This window comes from Marmota monax, unplaced genomic scaffold (assembly GCF_021218885.2).
Source record: "Marmota monax isolate L192 unplaced genomic scaffold, Marmota_monax_Labrador192_F-V1.1 WCK01_AAM20220418_F8-fsc00135, whole genome shotgun sequence".
In the NCBI taxonomy this organism is placed as follows: Eukaryota; Metazoa; Chordata; class Mammalia; order Rodentia; family Sciuridae; genus Marmota; species Marmota monax.
In genome coordinates this window covers 1,167,648-1,191,125 of record NW_026694339.1, presented here as the reverse complement: position 1 = coordinate 1,191,125, position 23,478 = coordinate 1,167,648, and the positions used below count along the sequence as shown (strand labels likewise).

The 23,478-nt window shown below is 34.6% G+C and overlaps 1 protein-coding gene across 3 annotated transcripts in view; it reads left to right on the top strand.

Annotated features, from left to right (window-relative positions):
- The window catches only part of Elp4 (elongator acetyltransferase complex subunit 4), a 257,694-nt gene that overhangs the window by 82,694 nt on the left and 151,522 nt on the right, over positions 1-23,478 (top strand). For all 3 annotated transcript variants that reach the window (XM_046467546.2, XM_058586495.1, XM_058586494.1), the window contains exon 6: positions 20,112-20,196. In XM_046467546.2, coding sequence (XP_046323502.1) covers positions 20,112-20,196 — 85 coding nt within the window. The remainder of the gene's footprint in view (positions 1-20,111; positions 20,197-23,478) is intronic.

The following is a 23,478-nucleotide window of genomic DNA, read 5'->3' as shown; positions in this document are numbered from 1 at the left end:
AGATAGGGCAGAGGGATGGGAGGGGAAAGGAGAGGACAGGGGCTTAGAAATGATGGTGGGATGTGATAAACATCATCCAAAGTACATGTATGAAGACATGAATTGATGTGAATATACTTTATATACAACCAGAGATATGAAAAATTATGCTCTATATGTGTACTATAAATTGTAATGCATTCTGCTGTCATATATAAAAACTTTTTAAATCAATAAAAAAATAGACAAATGGGACTACAAAAAGTATGTTCTCAAAACAACATACAAAAGTAGTAGCCAGAAAACCTTACTACATCAAAGAAATGTAAATCTGAACCAAAGAGAGTATTTTCAACTGTCAGGCATTTAAAATAGAAATGTCCTGTGTTAGAGATGATGTGGAAAAACAATCACTCATATTAGTTATAGGAGTGTAGGTTATTAAAACACTCCAGGAAAGGGTATCAAGTTATGGCATACATTATCTTTATTTCATCATACAATTCCTAGGAATTTATAAAGAAATAATAAAATAACAAACATGTATATATAATAATGATTATTAGCCAGGCATGGTGGCACACAACTGTAATTCCAGCAACTTTAGAGACTGAGGCAGAAGGATCAGAAGTATGAGGCCAGCCTAAGCAATTTAGTGAGATCCTGACTGAAAATTTTTAAAGGGCTGGGGTTATAGCTAGATGGTAGAGCACTTGCCTAGCCTGTGTGAGGCCCTGGATTCAATTTCTAGCACCACAAAAAAAAAAAAAAAAAAGAAAGAAAGAATGATAATCATAATCATAGCTATGTGTGTCACATTGAAAATCTGTAAACAGTCTCCTATTCATCATAATCAAATCAACAAATGCATCCAAAGAGTATATTACCTTGCATGCCAATGAAGAGATTTAAAAAATAGATCATTAAACAAAATTTAAAATATAATGCATGACATATACTGTAGAAAGTGGTCTTTATGGATATGAATCAGTAGTCTAATAGTAATTATGTCTGCATGTTAGCCTTCTGGGTGACTTTTTGCTTTGCTTTTTTTTTTTAAACCTTTTTTAAAAACAGTATAGTTAAACATGAAGGCTTTTTCATTAGACAGTCTGTTGAATACTAGCTGTACGCGTTGCTTCACCTCTCTGGACCCTTGTTTCTTAGGCTGTAAAATTGGGGTGCTAATGGAAATTACTTCATAGGTAGAGGCCCTTTTTATTTCATAATGAAAACATAGCAGTTAGCACACAATGGCTGGCACAGTTTTAAAGGCTTAGTAAATTTGGGAAACAATCATTGTTATTATTTCTGGCACATTGGCACATGCCTGTAATCCCAGCAGCTCAGGAGAATGAGGCAGGAGGATTATGAGTTCAAAGCCAGTCTCATCAAAAGTCATGGGCTAAGCAATTCAGTGAGACCCTGTCTCTAAATAAAATACAAGATAGGGTTGGGGATGTGACTCAGTGGTTGAGTGTCCCTGTGTTCAACCCCCAGTACCCACCTCCCTAAAAAAATAAGAAAGAAAAATATATTTGAATTATCAATTCTCCTTAGATATAGGCCCCTGAATGAGCAGTCGCCATATTCCCTGTCCCTCCCAACCTAACTTAACTCACTTCTGCAAGTGGATTAAAGGACTCAATCACAGATATCCTGGCCACTCACTGGGTAATTGTAGGTGACAACGTTGTATTAATTCCATGCCTTCTTACCTCTTCAATACATACCTTGTTCATCTAGTCATTCATTCTTACCTCCATCCATCCTACAATTGGAGCATTATCATGTTATATTTATCATGGGGCAGGGGTGGGGGAGGTGATAATAGTTAATAATTATTAAGCACTGACTTTCTGTCACTTATTCTTAACATATTATATTTGTTATTTCATTTAGTTCTTATAAAAATTCTATGAAGTTAGTAATATTATCCCAATTTTAAAAGGAGAAAAATAGACACAACAGGTTTAACTTGTTTATTTAAAATCATACAGGGACTAAATCTCAAGGGACCCTCAATAGCCAATATAATCTTGAGGAAAAAAATGTTGAAGGCCTTATATTTCCTGATTTCAAAATACATTACACAGATACAGTAATTAAAACAGTATGGTATAAATAGTGTGGGATAAAATCCTATTTTAAATAAAAATAGTATGAGATAAAGACAGACATAGACATCCAAACCAATGGAATAAAATAGAGAACCAAGAATGGTCAAATACATGTATGGTCAAATAATCTTTAATAAGGGTTCCCCATTTCACTCAAAGGGAAAGGACAGTCTTCAACAAATAGCTGAAAAAAACAGGATGCAAAAGAAGGACAATGGATTATTATCTTAAGTAATATCAAAAAATTAACTCAAAATGGATTGAAGACCTAAACATAAGACTCAAAACTATTAAAATACTGAAAGAAAACATAAAGGAAAATTTTTATGACATTATGACATTGGATTTTATAATTTTTCTTGGATATGACACCAAAAGCACAGGGAACTAATGCAAAAATAGACAAATAGAACTACGTGACAATTTAAGCTTATGTGCATCAGAGGACATACTCAACAGAGTGAAAAGGCAACCTAAGGAATGGGAGAATATACATACACAGAAGATTATACTCAAAAAAATATAAATAACTTCTACAACTCAACCACACACACACACACACACACACACACACACACACACGACAAACTGATTAAAAGGTAGTCAAAATATTTGTATAAACATCTCTCCGGAGATAATATATAGATGGCCAAAAAGCATAGGAAAAGATGCTCAGCTGCTCCAGATCAATAGTCATTAAAGAAACACAAGTCAAACTTTGAAATATTATCTCACCACTACATCATGATGATTGTCTTCTAGAAACAACAACAACAATAAAAACAGAAAATCACAAGTTTAGGTGAGGATGTAGAAAACTTGGAACTCTTGTACACTGTTGATGGATTGTAAAAGAGCCAACTGCTATGGAAAACAGTGTGGCAGTTCCTCAGAAAAGTTAAGAACAGATTTATCATATGACCCACCAGTAATAATTCTGGATATGTATATATATCAAAGAATTAAAAGAAGGGCCATAAAGAGTTATTTACACAGTCATGTGTAGAATAATAATCTTCATAGCAGCATTATTCACACTAGCCAAGAGGAAGCAGCCCAAAAGTGTACCCAGCTTATTAATGGGTAAACAAAATTGGATATACTCATGAACATATATACATACAATGGAATGTTATTCAGCTTTGAAAAGGAAGGTAATGTGCTACAATATGGATCATCCTTGAGAACATTATCCTAAGTGAAATAAACCAGTAACAAAAATACAAGTTCTGTATAATTCTACTCATATAGGATATCTAAAGTCGTTAAATTCATAGAAATAGAAAGTAAAATGGCAGTTATGAGGAGTTGCAGGGAGGGGGAAGTAGGGAGTCATTTTTCTTTTTTTTTTATTACATCGCTCTTGACATATCATATTTCATACTTTAGATTCAAGTGGGTTATGAACTCCCATTTTTACCCCGTATAGAGATTGCAGAATCACATCAGTTACACATCCACATTTTTACATAATGCCATATTAGTAACTGTTGTATTCTGCTACCTTTCCTATCCTCTACTATGCCCCCCTCCCAGGGAGTCGTCTTTCAATGGATATAGAGTTTCAGTTTCTCAGTATGAAAAAGTTCTGAAGGTCTACTTTACAACAATGTGAATATACTTAACACTACTGAACTATACACTTAGAAATCATTGAGATAGAATATATTCATGTTATGTGTTCTTACCTTAATTAAAAAGAAAAAAGATCACATTAAAAATCTATCTGTATTTTATGGGGCTGGGATTGTGGCTCAGTGGTAGAGCGCTTGCCTGATGTGTGTGAGGCCCTGGGTTCGATTCTCAGCACCATGTATAAATAAATGAATAAAATAAAGGTCTATCAACAACTAAAAAAATATTTTTTAACAAATCTATCTGTATTTTAATAACAACTAATAAACCCCAAACATGCATTTTGAATTTTGAATATAAAGGGATATTCAAAGTAAAATAACAAATAAAGATACACCAAGCCAAAATGAAAACAAACTGTAAAAACACAATGAGATGATATCATTTCACCACCATCTTAGGGAAACTACAATCAAAAATCAGGCAGAAAAAAATAAATAAATAAAAACAAAAGTCAGATAATAACAAGTGTTGATAAGGATGTAGAAAAATCAAAATTCTGTTATACTAATGTGAATGTTAACATAGTGTCTTCAAAAAATAGTCTCTCATATTCCCAAAAACTTAAATATTGAGTTTTCATTTGACTTAGCAGTTCCTCTCCTAGATACATGTCCAGAGGAAGTATGTCCTCAAGCAATACCTGTACAAAATACTCATAGCATTATTCATAGTAACCCAGAAGTAGAAATAACCCAAATGCCAATCAACTGAAACATGGATAAACAAAGTATTATAAGCCCATACAATAGACCACTACACCACCATAAAAAGGAACAAAGAACCCATATATGTTGCAACAAAGATGAATCTTTAAACATGGTAAATAACAGAAGCTAGTTTTCTTAGTCTGTTTTTGCAATTATAATAGAATACCATACACTTGGTAACATATACAATAGAAATGTATTTCTCATGGTTCTGGAAGCTGGGCAGTGCAAGATAAAGGTGTCATCAGGTATTGTGTCTGTTAAAGTAAGTTTCTTCTTCCAAGATGGAGCTTTGAAAAGCATTCCTCCTGAGGGGAGGAATGCTGTTTTTCATAAAGCAGAATTGCAGAAGAGCCATGCAAAGACAGGACTAAATTCATCCTTTTTGTTCTGGCACCAATCCCACCCATGAGAATGGAGCCCTAATGGCATAATCATCTCTTAAAGATTTCATCTCTTATTACTGTTAGTGGCAATTAAATTTTAACATTAGTTTTGGAGAAGATAGGCATTCAAACCATAGCTCATAAGACAACATTTTGCATAATTTCATTTACATGAAAGTATAGAATATGCCAGTAGATAGAGACAGATAGGGCCTAGGGAAGCTGGGATAATTGGGGAAAGATGATACTAATGAATTTGAGATTCCTTTTGAATGGATGAAAATATTCTAAAATTGTAGTTGCATAATTCTGTTGGTATACTGAAACCAACAAATTGTACATTCTTAAGTGGGTGAATTATATGGTATCTGAGTTCTGTCTTAAAATTGTTAAACTTACAAAATTATATACCTATGAGATTAGTTAGTGGAGATCATTGGTTACCACAATAAAAGTAGTCTTAATGGGATGATGGTGGTGAAATCCTAGCTGGAATGTGTTTAAATGAAGATGTAAGGAGAGGATTGACTGAGGACACCAAACACTGGGAAAGTCAAGGTGTTTGGGTGCAGACAAATAGAGTAATAGGTAGCAGAGAAACTGGGATGAGGAGGTGTTTTATTTTATTTATTTATTTATTTATTGTGCATAGAGAAATATATTATTTGAATTACTAAAGTTCATTCTTACTAATTTATGGAATATGATTTCCCCTTTTTATTCATGTTACAGTTATACATAATAGTGGGTTCATTTTGACATGTTTATAATGCAAATAACATAATTTACTCCATTGCAATCCCCAGCACTTCACCTTTCCCAACTCCTCTTCCTCTCTGATCCTCCCCGCTTTCTCTATGGAATATGATTTTTATTTATTTTTTGGTACCGGGGACTGAACTTAGGGGTGCTTAACCACTGAACCACATCCCCAACCCTTTTTATATTTTATTTAGCAGGGTCTCACTCAGTTGCTAAGGCAGGCTTTGAACTCACAATCCTCCTGCCTCAGAGCTACTGGGATTACAGGCATGAGCAACTGCACATGGCTTGGAGTAAGATTTTTAAATGGCTTTACCTTACGGTTGTAAACAACACTGTCAGGGTAGATGTGATTTTTCAGTCTTAGATATTATGCTGCTGGAGTCACTTTCGGTGACTTTTCATTTCTTCAATATTCCAAAAGGTAAAATGAACATTAATGCATTAACTTTTTATCATATTCTTCTTTTGATGGTAACTTATGATGCAACAAAAGGCCTCTGGAATATCTTCACCACATACATCACTGATGACACTTAACTTTGGTGTGTATTTTCTGGTGCTTAGTTAAGACTGAAGTTCCCACAGAAAGTTTTCCCACATTCATCACACTCATATGGTTTTTCTCCAGTATAGATTCTCTGGTGATGAATAAGGATTGAGATCATTTATTTATTTATTTATTTGTTTGTTTATTTATTTATTTATTTATTGGTACCAGGGATTGAATTCAAGGGTACTCGACCCCTGAGCCACATCCCTAGACCTATTTTGTATTTTATTTAGAGACAGGGTCTCACTTTTGCTGAGGCTGGCTTTGAACTCGCCGTCTTCCTATTTCACCCTTCAGAGCCTCTGGGATTACAGGCATGCGCCACGGCACCTTGGCTGTTTTTTAATTTTTGAGAGAGATAACAATATGTTTATATATTTATAGGAAATATTCAATAGAAGGGAAAAGTTATTAACATAGGAGAGAGAAGGGAGAACTACTGGAGTGACATCCTATGGCTTAGTTATAGGTGTTTAGATATTTCGTGTATGGCAGCATGTGAGAAAACAACGTGTATGAGTGCACAGGTTGATGGATAATATCTTAGTCCCTTTGGGCTGCTCCAATAAAATACCCTAAACTAGATAGTTTATAAATAACAGAAATTTATTTTTCACAATTCTGGAGGCTTGGAAGTCTAAGTCAAGAGTGCCAAAGAGGTCAAGTTTTGGTGAGGGCCTGCTTCCTTCACAGATATTGTTATCAACTCATGTAGCAAAAGGGGCAAACAAGCTCCTTTTGATCTCATTTTTAAGGGTACTAATCCCACTCCTGAAGTGACCTAATCACCGCCTAAAGGCTCTGCCTCTTAATACATTAAAGATTAGGATCAATGGGAATTTTGGGAAGCATAAATATCCAAACTACAGCAGGTAAGAATACAGTAGTGGGTGTCTCTTGTTTCTGTTTTCTCAGTAAATGCTCAGAAGCTGAGAATAAAGATGCAGGAAAAGATATTGGAGGTTTAAATGAAAACGAAGAAAGAATGGGACTGTCATCTAGGAGACTCAAAGTAGGTACAGTGAGACTGCCATGCAGCCTTGAGCCTGTTGAATTTTTTGGTCATGAATTAATAAAGTCATATTCATCCACTGAGTGGGCCCTTTTCTGACCATTTTTAGCATCACTGAGGCAGATGTGACATGGATAGAAAGTTGGACAAATCAGAATAGTAGTTTTACTAAGCAAGAATGACAAAGCAATGTGGATGTATAACCGATGTGATTCTGCAATCTGTAATTGGGGTAAAAATGGGAGTTCATAACTCACTTGAATCTAATGTATGAAATATGATATGTCAAGAGCTTTGTAATGTTTTGAACAACCAATAAAAAGAAAGAAAAGAAAAAAAAGAATGACAAAACAAGGGCAAGGAAGGAAGACAAAAAGTGACTATGAATCAAAACTGCTAATCACTTATAAGAGTATATCAAGAGAGGTGAGTAGGGCTGTGAACATAGCTCAGTTGTAGAATGCTTGCCTACCATGCATGAGGCCCTGGGTTCAATCCCCGGTACCACCAAAAAGAACAAAAAATGTGGTAGATAATGATATAAAGATAAGCAGAGGCAAATGATTTCATAAGGGTACTAGGTAGAAATTGAAAGTGGTAGTAATAGAAAGGAGAATGCATGAATTCCTGATTACAGAGGGATAGCAGTTATTGATAATGACACAGTCTAAGGTATAACAATGGGAGTAATTAGCTTAGAATGGAGTCAACATTATTGGAAGAGAATTCAAGAAACTGAAAGGTTAGAGAATTAGAAAGATTTGTAATAGCCTTAAATAACAGCAGTAAAGAGGAGTTGTAAGAGACATAATCTAATGACTAATTTACATTAGTAATGAAAGTAAGTCAGAATAATACAAGCTGAATTATTTTTCTTGAAGGATCATTGCTTCTCCTGGTCAGACAGTGGATTTATTAGCCTAAACATGTAGTTTATATATCCTCATTTTTTAAAAATATTTATCAGTTTTGGTTCAGATGTCTCTCTCTGCTAGTCATTGTTCTCCTTTATGCCCATACATACATTCTTAGATTCTCCATATCCTTCTCTTAAGTTGAGCTTCCTTAGTAAAGAGAATCTAACTTGATGTTAGGTAAAAAGCATTAAAGAAGAAAAATCAGAGTAAATGATAGCCTTCAGGGTAATAGTAATGAAAATTTTTAACTTGAAAATTACTTGTGAACAGACTTCACTATCTATAGTCACATGAAAATTATATGCTAATATATCTTTAGCTCAGCAAACTATTTTATACAGTTAGTTGAGACGCTGGATATTGTGCCTACTACCTTACAAGTATATCTCACTATTTGCTGTACATAGATGAATTCTTGAAATATACATGCAACTAGAATTCTAGTGATACAAATAATATTTCTCATTTATTTTCATAATAAAGTAAAAATTATTCATCTTTATTTTAAATTAATCCTAATTAGGAATGACATAGTAGTTAAATATTCAAATCAGAAGTTCTTATTTTTAAAAACCCAGCAACAAATGATTTTAATGAGAAACATCATTCTTGGATCATATAATTTTAAAGTCAGAATAGACAACAGAGATCATTTACTTGACTTAACTTTATAACTGGAAAAATTTAGAAGACCAGAGTAGAAAATTTAAAGAATCTGCCTCATGTCACACAATTAGCTACATTTATTGGCACAGGTAGGACTAGTAACCCAGATCTTTTTTTTTTTTTTAATTTTTTTTGGTTGTTCAAAACATTACAAAGCTCTTGGCATATCATATTTCATGCATTAGATTCAAGTTGGTTATGAACTCCCAATTTTATCCCAAATACAGATTGCAGAATCACATCGGTTACACATCCACATTTTTACATAATGCCCTATTAGTAACTGTTGTATTCTGCTACCTTTCCTATCCTCAACTATCCCCCCTCCCCTCCCCTCCCATCTTCTCTCTCTACCCCATCTACTGTAATTCATTTCTCTCCTTGTTTATTTTCCCATTCCCCTCACAACCTCTTATATGTAATTTTGTATAACAATGAGGGTCTCCCTCCATTACCATGCAATTTCCCTTTCCTCTCCCTTTCCCTCCCACCTCATGTCTCTGTTTATTGTTAATCTTTTCTTCCTGCTCTTCCTCCCTGCTCTGTTCTTAGTTGCTCTCATTATATCAAAGAAGACATTTGGTATTTGTTTTTTAGGGATTGGCTAGCTTCACTAAGCATAATCTGCTCTAGTGCCATCCATTTCCCTGCAAATTCCATGATTTTGTCATTTTTTCGTGCTGCGTAATGCTCCATGGTGTATAAATGCCACATTTTTTTTTATCCATTCATCTATTGAAGGGCATCTGGGTTGGTTCCACAGTCTAGCAATTGTGAATTGTGCTGCTATGAACATCGATGTGGCAGTATCCCTGTAGTACGCTCTTTTAAGGTCTTCAGGGAATAGTCCGAGAAGGGCAATAGCTGGGTCAAATGGTGGTTCCATTCCCAGCTTTCCCAGAAATCTCCATACTGCTTTCCAAATTGGCCGCACCAGTTTGCAGTCCCACCAGCAATGTACAAGAGTACCCTTTTCGCCACATCCTCTCCAGCACTTGTTTGACTTCATAATGGCTGCCAATCTTACTGGAGTGAGATGGTATCTTAGGGTGGTTTTGATTTGCATTTCTCTGACTGCTAGAGATGGTGAGCATTTTTTCATGTACTTGTTGATTGATTCTGTGTCCTCCTCTGAGAAGTGTCTGTTCGGCTCCTTGGCCCATTTGTTGACTGGGTTATTTGTTATCTTATTGTCTAATTTTTTGAGTTCTTTGTATACTCTGGATATTAGGGCTCTATCTGAAGTGTGAGGAGTAAAAATTTGTTCCCATGATGTAGGCTCCCTATTTACCTCTCTTATTGTTTCTCTTGCTGAGAAAAAACTTTTCAGTTTAAGTAAGTCCCATTTGTTGATTCTTGTTATTAACTCTTGTGCTATGGGTGTCCTATTAAGGAATTTGGAGCCCGACCCCACAATATGTAGATCGGAGCCAACTTTTTCTTCTGTCAGACGCAGAGTCTCTGATTTGATATCTAGCTCCTTGATCCACTTTGAGTTAACTTTTGTGCATGGCGAGAGGAGGGGATTCAGTTTCATTTTGTTGCATATGAATTTCCAGTTTTCCCAGCACCATTTGTTGAAGATGCTATCCTTCCTCCATTGCATGCTTTTAGCCCCTTTATCAAATATAAGATAGTTGTAGTTTTGTGGATTGGTTTCTGTGTCCTCTATTCTGTACCATTGGACCACCCGCCTGTTTTGGTACCAGTACCATGCTGTTTTTGTTACTATTGCTCAGTAATATAGTTTGAAATCTGGTATCGCTATACCGCCTGATTCACACTTCCTGCTTAGAATTGCTTTTGCTATTCTGGGTCTTTTATTTTTCCATATGAATTTCATGATTGCTTTATCTATTTCTACAAGAAATGCCATTGGGATTTTGATTGGCATTGCATTAAACCTATAAAGAACTTTTGGTAATATCACCATTTTGATGATGCTAGTTCTGCCTATCCATGAACAGGGTATATTTTTCCATCTTCTAAGATCTTCTTCTACTTCTCTTTTTAGGGTTCTGTAGTTTTCATTGTATAGATCTTTCACCTCTTTTGTTAGGTTGATTCCCAAGTTTTTTTTTTTTTGTTTTTTTTTTTTTTTTTGAGGATATTGTGAATGGAGTGTTTTCCTCATTTCCGTTTCAGAAGTTTTGTCACTGATATACAGAAATGCCTTTGATTTATGCGTGTTGATTTTATATCCTGCCACTTTGCTGAATTCATTTATTAGTTCTAGTAGGTTTTTTGTAGACCCTTTTGGGTCTTCTAGGTATAGAATCATGTCTGCTGCAAATAGTGATAATTTAAGTTCTTCTTTTCCTATTTTTATGCCTTTAATTTCTTTCGTCTGTCTAATTGCTCTGTCCAGTGTTTCGAGAACTATATTGAATAGAAGTGGTGATAGAGGGCATCCCTGTCTTGTTCCAGATTTTAGAGGGAATGCCTTCAATTTTTCTCCATTCAGAATGATGCTAGCCTGAGGCTTAGCATAGATAGCTTTTACTGTGTCCAGGTAAGTTCCTGTTATCCCTAGTTTTTCTAATGTTTTGAACAGAAAGGGATGCTGTACTTTGTCGAATGCTTTTTCTGCGTCTATTGAGATGATCATATGGTTCTTATCTTTAAGTCTATTGATGTGGTGTATAACATTTATTGATTTCCATATATTGAACCATCCTTGCATCCCAGGTATGAATCCTACTTGATCATGGTGCACAATTTTTTTGATGTGCCTTTGTATCCGATTCGCCAGAATTTTATTGAGGATTTTTGCATCTACGTTCATCAGAGATATTGGTCTGTAGTTTTCTTTCTTTGAGGTGTCTTTGTCTGGTTTCGGAATCAGGGTGATGTTGGCCTCATAGAATGAATTTGGCAGAGCTCCCTCTTTTTCTGTTTCCTGAAATAACTTGAAAAGTATTGGTAATAAATCTTCTTTAAAGGTTTTGTAAAACTCCGCTGTATACCCATCTGGTCCTGGGCTTTTCTTGGTTGGTAGTCTTTTGATTGCTTCTTCTATTTCATCCATTGTTATAGGTCTGTTTAAGTTGTGAGTATCCTCCTGACTCAGTCTGGGTAAATCATATGACTTAAGAAATTTATCGATGTCTTCACTATCTTCTATTTTATTGGATATAGGTTTTCAAAATAATTTCTAATTGTCTTCTGTATTTCTGTAGCATCTGTTGTGATATTGCCTTTTTCATCCCGTATGTTAGTAATTTGAGTTCTCTCTCTTCTTCTCTTCGTTAGCATGGCTAAGGGTCTGTCGATCTTATTTATTTTTTCAAAGAACCAACTTTTAGTTTTGTTAATTTTTTCAATAGTTTCTTTTGTTTCAATTTCGTTGATTTCCGCTCTGATTTTAATTATTTCTTGCCTTCTGCTACATTTGCTGTTGTTTTGCTCTTCCTTTTCTAGGGCTTTGAGATGAAGTGTGAGCTCATTTATTTGTTGGTTTTTCCTTTTTTTGAGGAATGACCTCCAGGCGATGAACTTCCCTCTTAAAACTGCTTTCATTGTGTCCCATAGATTCCGATATGTTGTGTCTGTATTTTCATTTATCTCTAAGAATTTTTTGATTTCCTCCTTTATGTCTTCTGCAACCCATTGATCATTCAGTAACATATTGTTCATTTTCCATGTGATGTAGGATTTTTCCTTCCTTCTTTTATCATTGATTTCCAGTTTCATTCCATTATGATCAGATAAAATGCATGATATTATCTCCACCCCTTTATATTTACTGAGGGTTGCCCTATGGCATAATATATGGTCTATTTTTGAGAAGGATCCATGTAATGCTGAGAAAAAAGTATATCCACGTGATGATGGTTGACATATTCTATATATGTCAGTTAAGTCAAGGTTATTGATTGTGATATTGAGTTCTATAGTTTCTTTATTCAACTTTTGTTTGGAGGATCTGTCCAATGGTGAGAGAGGTGTGTTGAAGTCACCCATAATTATTGTGTTGTGGTCTATTTGATTCTTGAACTTGAGGAGAATTTGTTTTATGAACGTCGCAGCGCCATTATTTGGTGCATAAATATTGATAATTGTTATGTCTTGCTGGTGAATGGTTCCTTTTAACAGTATATAATGTCCTTCCTTATCCCTTTTGATTAACTTAGTCTTGAACTCGATTTTATTTGATATGAGGATGGCCACCCCTGCTTGCTTACGAGGACCATGTGCATGGTATATTTTTTCCCAACCTTTCACCTTCAGCCTGTGTATGTCTTTTCCAATCAGATGTGTCTCCTGGAGGCAGCATATTGTTGGATTTGTTTTTTTAATCCATGTTACCAGCCTATGTCGCTTTATTGGAGAGTTTAAGCCATTAAAGTTTAGAGTTACTATTGATATATGGTTTGTACTTCCAGCCATGTTTGATTATTTATCTTCTTTTTTTTTTTAATTAGTTTGTTTCTCCATGATTAGCTTTCCCCCCGCCCTCTGTCTTTACAGAGGCACTTCCCACTGATGGTTTTGGTTATTGTTTTTCATTTCTTCCTTGTGTAGTGTTTTGCTCAAGATGCTTTGCAATGCTGGTTTTCTGGCTGCAAATTCTTTTAGCTTTTGTTTATCATGAAAGATTTTTATTTCGTTGTCATACCTGAAGCTTAATTTTGCTGGATACAGAATTCTTGGTTGGCATCCATTGTCTTTCAGTGTTTGAAATACGTTGTTCCAGGATCTTCTCGCTTTCAGCGTCTGTGATGAAAAATCCGTTGTTAACCTTATTGGTTTACCCCTGAATGTAATCTGCCTCCTTTCTCTTGTAGCTTTTAATATTTTCTCTTTGTTCTGTATATTGGATATCTTCATAACAATGTGTCTTGGCATTGGTCTACTGTGATTTTGTGTGCTCGGTGTCCTGTATCCATCTACAATTTGTATATCCGTTTCCTTTTTTATTTCTGGAAAGTTTTCTGTAATTATTTCATTCAGCACGTTACTCATTCCCTTGGTTTGAATCTCTGTACCTTCCTCTATCCCGATGACTCGTAAGTTTGGTTTTTTTATATTATCCCATGTCTCTTGGATGTTTTTCTCGTGATTTTTTACCAGCCTTTCTGAGTTGGCTAGACTCTTTTCAAGATGATATATTTTGTCTTCATTATCTGACGTTCTGGCTTCTACTTGCTCCATTCTGTTAGTGATACTCTCAATTGAGTTTTTAATTTGGTTTATCGTTTCCTTCATTTCTAGAATTATTGTTTGATTTTTTTTATAATCTCTATCTCTTGATAAAGATGCTTAACTTCTTCTTTTATCTGTTTATGTAATTCACTTTCAATGTGTTCTTTCACTGTTTGGATTTGCTGTCTCGTATCCTCTTTAAGGTTCCATTCCATCTGTCTAAGGTATTCCTTTAGATCTTTATATGACCATTTTTCTAATGACTCTAGATCCTCCTGAATATTTAGGCTGTCCTTCATTGTTTGTACTCCTTTTCTTCCTTGCTTTTTTATGCTGCTCATGTTACTTCTTGTTCTATTTGACTGCTGAGTTCCTGTTTATTCTTATAAATTTATTTGATGCTTGGGAGGAAGTATATTAGAAGGGAAGGGAAGAAGTCACTAAAGAGAATGAGAGTAGGCAGGTAGAATTCAAGGAAGGGGGAATAAGAAAATTGAAAAGAAATGAAAAGACAAAAGAAAAAAATAGAAAATAAAGAAAGAAAGAAAAAAATTTTTTTTAAATAATAAAGATAATAAAAAAATGAAAATTAAAATTTAAAGAAATAATACTAATAATAATAAAATAAAAAAATTTTAACAAAATTAAAAACATTAAAAAAAAGTTAAAGAACAACAACACCAACAAAAAAATGAAAATGAAAGAAAAAGAAAAAAAATAATAATAATAAATGCAGTCATAGAGTTCGATTAACTTCTCTTCCAGTAGGTGGAGCTGTGCCCACTGGGCCAAGCTTCTCCTCTCAGTAGGTGGGAACCATTCACTGTGCAGCAGCTCTTTGTCCCAGACTGGGCGGGTCTCCAATCCTGAGTGCCTAGGGCCTTCTCTTGTGTTTACTCAAGCCAGGCCCCGCTCACCTGTGACGCTTACCACAATACTGGTTACACGCCAGGTCTGCTGCTCCTGGGAGCCCTGTTTTCATGAACGCCTGGGCACACTCTCCCTGTTTGCCTCCCTCAGACCCTAAGTTTGTAGAGCTTGGGGCTGAGAACCCCCAGCGAATTTGCTTGCCCTCCAGTAGCCACACCCCCGGTAGCTGGTGCAAGAGACCTCAGTTGTTAGCACTGGTGGGAGCTGTAGCCGGGAGTTCCGCGCCTCGAGTCCTGCGCCACTCCTAATTCCCTTGGTCTGGCTATGGAGCTCACAGGAGAGCTAGGAGGGGCCCTTACGGGAGAGCTGGGAGGGGCTCTTAAGGTTTCCCCGCTGTGTGGAGAGAGATGGCTAGGGGATTACACACCTGTCGCGCTGGTTTCAATGAAGTTATCTCCTCAGCCCATGACGTCAGTTCTCTGCCAAGGTGGTATCCCGTGCAAATGGTGACCGTTCGTTCCCTTTGCCGGGTGACCAATGCAACGGGTGAGTCCTGACTGACTTTCCCAAGCCCCGTTTCAGTCCTGTGGCCACTGCCTATGAAGGCTCGGTTGGCTTTTACCTCTGTATGTTCAGACGGGCCGACCAGTTATTTCAGCGGGATCGTTAGTGCTGAGTCACGAGAAGCAGGCGAACTTGAATGCAGCCGATCCGGGCTCTGTGTGTGTGTTCTGAGGGGCCCAAACTGTTCGCCCCAGATCCACGTCAGCTCAGCATTGCCTAGTGATCCTTATCTCTCTTTCTTCTCCCCCACATCCTTTTCCAAGGACAATTTCAGTCACTCCTTCTAAAGTAGATTCCGCTGGGAAGGAATCTCGTTGGCCGAACTCTGGTGACTTCCCCTCTCTGCTATGGGGGGCCCCTGGCTCCTTGCCGGAGTATCGGAAGGGAGGGGTGGGACTGGCTTGTCTCTGGTCTGACTCAATCTCTGGTTTTAGCTCCCAGTTCGCTATTTCATAAAGGCTTGGTTAGAGTCCCTTCACGTTGCCTCCTGAGCCGGGCGGGCAGGGCCCTGTTCGCCGTGCGGGCGGGGCTGTTCGCAGTGCGGGGCGGGTGGGGCTGCTCGTAGAGGGGGGGGTGGGAGCTGTTCACCAGAGGGGGGGGGAGGGGGGGTCGTTTGCAGCGCCGAACCGCTGGGGGCAGTTTACAGAGCCGGGCCGGCAGGGGCCCGGGCAGGCAGCGGCTGTTTGAACGTTCGCCGCAGGGCTAGCAGTGGCCTTTGGCGGCAGCCAGCGGGACTGGGCCCCTGTGCCTCGTGGCCGAGACAAACTGACACTTCCAATAAACTTACTAATTCCTGGCAGGTCTCCTTTCAGCGGAATTTTGCTAGAAGTTTCTCAGCAGGTAGCATGTAGGTGTATTAATGGGTCTCTCTGATCCCGTTACTGTGGAGGTATTGAAAGTGCTGCCTCCTTGCCGGCCGCCATGTTGGGTCTCTCAGTAACCCAGATCTTCAGCTTAATTTCTATCATGCAATACTTGTAGCTGGTTATGTATTTATAAATCTGCAGTGTTCAACACCGTGGGGTTTTTTACACATTTTGTTCCAAATTAATACAACTAAGGTCCATTTGTAAAAGCTTCAAAGATACAAATAAAAGAGAAATTTCTTCCTAAAGTTATACACCAAATGCTTCATTTGGCATGTTGAATGAAGCGAGGTTCAGACCTCCTATAAGCCCCATTAGTATATTTGAACCCATAGACTTCACTGAATTTAAATCTCATTCTTAGGTTTTATCTCAGTGTAGTCAAAAGAGCAGATAAATTGAAGTTTTAGAAAAATTTAATTTTAAGTGACACTTCTATCACTTAATTGTTGTATAGTCTTGGACAGATCCCTAATGAATCTTAATTTTTTCAATTATAAAATGGGATAAGGGTAATACTTAACTCACAAGGTTATTATATTCATTACCTGTGACTCTGAGATGCCAAAGTTTTTTGAGTATTTACTGTGTACCAAACATTATCAGTTGATTTAACTAAAATCAATTAGTCTTGTTTTAAAAAATAACCCAAAGGTCCCTTTATATACTTATCAACTAGTTATTTTAATTTCATATATATAATTTTTATAATTTATATTTTCACAGACAAAACCTTGACACCTCTTACGCAAGTTGTTAAAACCTTTTTTAACTAAAGATAATTTCAACTGCCTGATATTTTAAAGGTAAAAATTAGACTTCTAGTTATTATTTTTATATTCTTTGTAGTGTGATAATTTTAAAGATAGATTGTACAATCTCAAATTATAACATAAAAGTTAAAATTACTTGAAATCAGGTAATATAGTATACACAATTAAAAATGTACTGCCTTACAGCAGGTTTGAAAAACTTAGATTAACCTAAACTTTGTTAAATATTTGGAAACATTAAAAATCAGCTAGTGTCATATTTGTAAACAAGTTTCCCTCTTGCCAATTTCTTTTGCTAGACTAATTAACACACACACACAGATGTTTTAAAATTAAATAATTTTAATAAGAAAGCCAAAATATTAGATGAAAATAGAAGATATTTATTTTCTTAAAAAAATATTATTGTAAGTATAAATGCAAGAATAGGTGGTGATTAAGAGTACTTAGTATTTTCATACCAAATCATGTAAATGATTTTAGTTTTAAATGATTAAATACTATGTATCTAAAAATTAAAAATTAATATTCCCAATTAATATACCTAAATGTATTGACTTTTCCCTTTTTTGTTAAAGAATTCTCAGTTTATTTAATACTTTGAAATCAGATTTTCTGAAGAAAAGGTCCCCAAAATTCTTTTTTTTAATTTGTTCTTTTTAAATTTACATGACAATAGAGTGTATTTTGACATAGTATACATACATGGAGTATAACTTCTCTTTTATTTTATCAAAGTATTTATTTTCCTTAAACTCTAATTAGTTGCAGAAATTTATTATTTATAACTTCAAAGAATTGTTGACAATTTGATTGTTTTGTGTCAATGCTAAATAAGGAAAGCAATTAAGATGTATTATCTTTATGTCTTCATTTTTGTTCTCACGTGAAAGAACCTCCCTATTTTCCACAGTAAATGAAACAATCAGCAGAGTGAAGATATAGTCTTATGGATGGGAGAAAATATGTCTGATAAGAGGTTAAAACCCAAAATATATTAGGAACTCAAACAACTCAATAAATGAGCAAATGAATAAAATAGACATTTCTCAAAAGAAGACATACAAATGGACAGTAAGTTCATGAAAAAATGATGCACATCATTAATCATGAAGAAAATGCAAATTAAAATCACAATGAGATATCACTTTACACCTGTTAAAATGGCTATTTTCAAAAAGATAGATGATAGATATTGGCTAGAATATGAAGAAAAGGGAATTCTTGTAAGCCATTGGAGGGAAGATAAATTAATATATCTGCTACAGAAACCAGTATGAGGTTCCTCAAAATTTAAGAATAGAACTATGTATCTAACAATCCCACTTCTGGGTTTCTATCTAAAGGAAATTAAATTAGTAGGTTGAGGGGGATACATGTACTCCCATGTTCACTGCTGCATTATTCACAATAGCCACGATATGAAATCAACCTAAGTGTTCATCAAGAGATGAAGGAAGAAAATGTGGTATGAATATACATACAAAACACATAATGGAATACTATTTAACCTTTGAAAAGAAGGAAATTCTATTATTTGCGACAAACTGAATGAAACTGGAGGACCTTATACTAAGTGAAATAAGCCAAGCACAGAAAGACAAATATTATAGGATCTCATATTATCATCATTATCATTGGACGGATGTATTATTGGTGGATCAGGAGACATTGGGTTTATGCGCCTCCTTTAACCCACAGTGACATTCATCAAGTGGTTGGCTGCAATTCATTTCACAATCTGGGACTTTGGGCAGATTTTACCCTCTGTGCAAAGTTAATTGACCCAGATAGCAATTGAATATATCGGATTCAAGCAGTAGCATTTGTGTTCTAAAACTTGAACTAGCCAAAACAAATGTGTGTTAAGATATGAACTAGTCAAAAAATTGCCCTTGCAGAATATTATTTATAAAAATATTTCCTCACTCATGAAAGTCAAAAAATATGTTCGTGTATTCTACTGTATTTTCACTGAAAATGGAGAAATAACTGTAATATCAAATCCCTCATTATCTGAAGCCATATTTGTTTTACACAGAAGAGAATTCTGTTCACTTGGTTTTCTTTTTTGTTTCTTAAGATACCTTTAAGTTAGCTGTGGCTGATCAATAACTTATTTACAGAGATGTACATATATTTCTGTTGAGCCACCCACCACTGATTTTTCACACTAAGCAGTCTGGAATATATCCTAACTTTTAATATTCTTTACTGTTGAATGCATACTTCAAATTATATTTCATTCTTTCTTTAGGGCATTTTTTTCTGCTTATGTGATTGATATATATAGGATTTCAGTAAAGCAAACAATTTTGTGTTTTTAAGGTCATGCACAGTTTTTATAGTACTATACATACCAGAGTCTATGAATAGCTATGTTCCAAGCACATTCTCATTGTCATGACATTTGATGTTTAGCCAGAACACATAGGTTGTCCATTAGACAGAGCCTTACCTTCAGTTAGTGTGAAGCAGATTTTGTTCATTCGTACTAAATTTTCTTTGAGATATTTTATAGTATTTGTAAAATATTTTTAAATGGTAATATTAATGCAATTTTCATGGGGGAAATAATTTATGTTCTTAAATTTACACAATTTTGTCTTCTTTTAACAAAGAAAGTGGATAAACAATAAATTTAGAAGAAATTATACTCGTCTTAATGTGGTTTTAAAATATCAAGTTTTTAAATTACTATTATTTCAGCAGTTTATTCTAAGAAAATTAAAACTTTGATGGGAAGATGAGCTCAGGTGATCAGAACATTGATTCAGGTGTACTTGGCATAGCAGTTCATTATCTATGTGTTAATTATGTATGATTACTCCTGAAAAGCTATAGTGGCTTCATCTTTTAGGTTGCTTCATTAAATCATTAATTTTCTTGGAGGTAACTAAGCCTGACATAATTAAGTCATCTCAGTCTCCACAGATTTTTATCTTCCCATGATGTCAAAAACACTGAGCAACTTAATATTATGTATTGATTTATATTTTAGGATTATTTAATACTAATTTGACACATTTTATTTCTTTTTAAGTTATCTAATGAATATAAATATTTTAATTATTTACTGAATGTTTTAGTGTTGATTTTTTTAGTTCCTATTAAAAAGCCCATTTATGTATTTGACCTGCTTCTTACCAACAGTTCTTTGATTCATGGCTACACAAAGCTGCTTCAGTTCATCCAGAACACCATTTATGAGGAAGGATTTGATGGATCCAATCCCCAGGTATTGAATACTTTCAAAACCTTTTGTATTCATGTATCTAATGTTGTTTTCAAAATCTTCAGGTTTGCACCTAGAAGGTCTTAGAAAAGAAACAACAGCAAACAATCTGTTTTCAAGCACAAAGAATGTAAATAAGCAGAGACAGACAGCCTTAGTTTGTCTGTTAATGTGTATTTAGAGTTTTAGCTAAATTCTCAGTGGATGCAAATAAGATATACACACACATTGTCAACACTAATTATTTTCAAATATCTGTTTATAGCTTCTGGGGTTAATAATTAGCTACATTTTAAAATTACTTTAAAATCTACAGGATCTGTACTTTTCTATCTAAATTTGTCATGTTTCTGTCATTCAGGCCTTAATTTTGAATTACCCTATATGTAAGAATTATCTCAAGAATTTATTTCTTCTTATATTGCACTTTGAGTTGTCTCATTGAATAAAAGATACATTTTTACTGCTGTATTAAAATATTTTATAGCTTAACTATTCTTTGTAGCTCTAATTTTAAAAATATTCTCCAAATTTCCACTAATAAAGATGTTCTGGTTAGTTAAACAGAATGAGGAAATTTTTATTTCAAGATATCATGCCTTTCAAAATTTCTTCTCAGTGATTTTAATTGCATATGCAACTAAAAGATTTGTATTACATTTACATTATTTTAGCAAAAGTATTTCCAAAGCACCATTGTTTTTATTGAAGAAAACAGAAAAGCTAAAAATCTTATTTTGGCATGCTCAGCTACATTGGCTACTAATTTATAGATTTTACAATGTCTTGTAAAACTTTATGGCTGTATTTAACAATTTATCTATGGCCAAAAATAATAATATTTTTAAATTTTGTTTTGATTGCTGATATAATAGTAGGCTAAAAACAGTTATGTATATTTGGGGAAGTACAGATATTTATTTGTAGGTGCTTTCTCACGTGTCAGTTTTTGTGATATCTTTAGTATTTAATACAATTTTATTTTGATCCTTGTTGCTCCATTTTTGGTTCTTGCTAAGATTTATGAGTACCATGTCTTCCCTTTGGTGCCAGTGCTCGTCTGGAGAGGTAAATTGGTCCCTGACAGACACCTCTCCCCACTTGCTGTGGTAACTATGGAAACAGGCATGTCATAACAGTTCCTATGGTACAGTGTGCAGAGCTGCTGCTCTTACAGGATGATGATACATCAGAGAGCAAGAAATTTTCTGGAATATATAAAAGTAAAATCAATAAATTGCAAAAGGAATTATGTACATGCGTACATACATATAGAGATACTTCCTAAGACTCCTTAACGAACAAGCTTGTCTTGGAAATGGAATGAAATTTTTGTTTTCTTAATTATATATTTGGGTATTAAAAAAATGCCATTTTCAAAAAACAATAAATTTTTTATGAAATTAATAAACAATAAACTGGAACTCGTGTGGTTCTCTGAACCATAGTTCTATTAACTTTCATAAAGATTGAACAGGTTTTTTTTTAAGTATACATTTTTTAGTTGTAGGTGGACACAATATCTTTATTTTATTTTTATGTGGTGCTGAGGATTGAACCAGTGCCTCACCCATGCTAAGCAAGCACTCTACATCTGAGCCACAACCCCAGCCCAAGATTGAATAGGTTTAAGTTGGACATTTCTGTGATGAATACCAGTAATGCTTAAAATTTTAAATTAACATATACCAATATTTGTTATCAAAATTCACTTACAATTTTATTAGAACTAAAATGTAGTTAATAAATTTCCATATTATTATAGATTACACTGTTTTTTGAGTTACCTAGTTTATTCATCTGTTAAACAAACTTTAGATGAATTCAAAAGACATTATTTATCTATCAAGCAATACTTCAAAAAAAAATATTATTTCTGAGCCAAAATCATGTTCTGACTTTTTTAGAAGGAAATTTAAGTCTTATTTTCTCTATCAGTACATTTTCAAATAAACTGAGATAGTTGGAGACAACAGAGAGAAATACACTCTAGAGATGGAATTATTATAAGCTACCTCACAATTAACCTTGGTAAGATAAGTAGTACAGCAAATTGCTAAAGATGTTTGGAGTGAAAACACAAATTGCTGTTATAATTTTATTTAAGTTGTGATTTTTCAAGTATCTAAGAAATATAATGAAAATGAAATTTGAACATTGATTTTTCTTATAATATTACATTAAATATGTTAGATATTTCCTTACGAATAAATTTAGTGATCAGCAAAAGTTTCTTGATATTAAATCTAACCATACCACACAGTTACCCATTATTATATGGCACAACAAAGGAGATATTCCAAATGACACAGGGGATTTGTATTTGGCCTTTGTTTTTGCAATTACCATCATACTTTTAAAAATAAAACTGTATTCCTTATATTAAAATATTATGCTCAATTGTGTTCTGATGTGCTGTATACCTACTGACTTAAATATCTTATCACTCATTCATTCTTTGGCTTAGAATTTCATTCCTTCTGTATGCGTATGTCAGTATGTCTGTCAAAGTCTTCTGTAGCTCCTGATTCCATATCTAACAGTGTTTTTTGTTACAAATTTATAACAAGTGCTTTTTGAGACAACAATAATAGGTAATGGTGACCATAGGTTAAAGTATCGCCAGTTTTAGTTTATTAAACACTGTCAGGAAAACAATATGATGCTGCTCCCCTTTACTTCATGTTTCCCTCTAACATCTGGATTTGGTGGGGTGGGGGTAAGATTCTTATTCCCTTTTTCTAGATGGCTCTTCCTGTTAGGAGTCTAACTTAAGCTTGTTATCATTAGATAAGCTTAGAGATAACAAAATCAGCCTTAATTTTTGCTATTTAACTTAATTTTGACATTCTAAGTAATAAGAAAATGAGACAAGTAATGTCCCATTATATTTCACAGATGTACATTTATATTTCTAACATATGCCTTGTGTATTTTTTCACTTTATTTAAGTAGTACAGAAATTTAAAAAAAACAATTTTTATGGACCATTGAGATTATAACATAGGGTGTCTTAGATGGTTATCTGTCATAACTTTAACACAATCCAGAAAAGAAAATTAGGCTAACTGCTTTGATCGCATCAATTTAGTTCAGGTCCTTGGTGTCATGAAGTTTTTTTCCTAAAGCTCTTAGGAAACTCCTTTTTCTGAAATCTCATAATCTATCCAGGCCACTGCATCCTTTCATATATTTGAAGAATTTTATGGCATCATAGGACAATGTTTTAGTCTATTCTATGAATTTTAAATATGAGAAAACTAAATTTTAAAACACTATACAGTT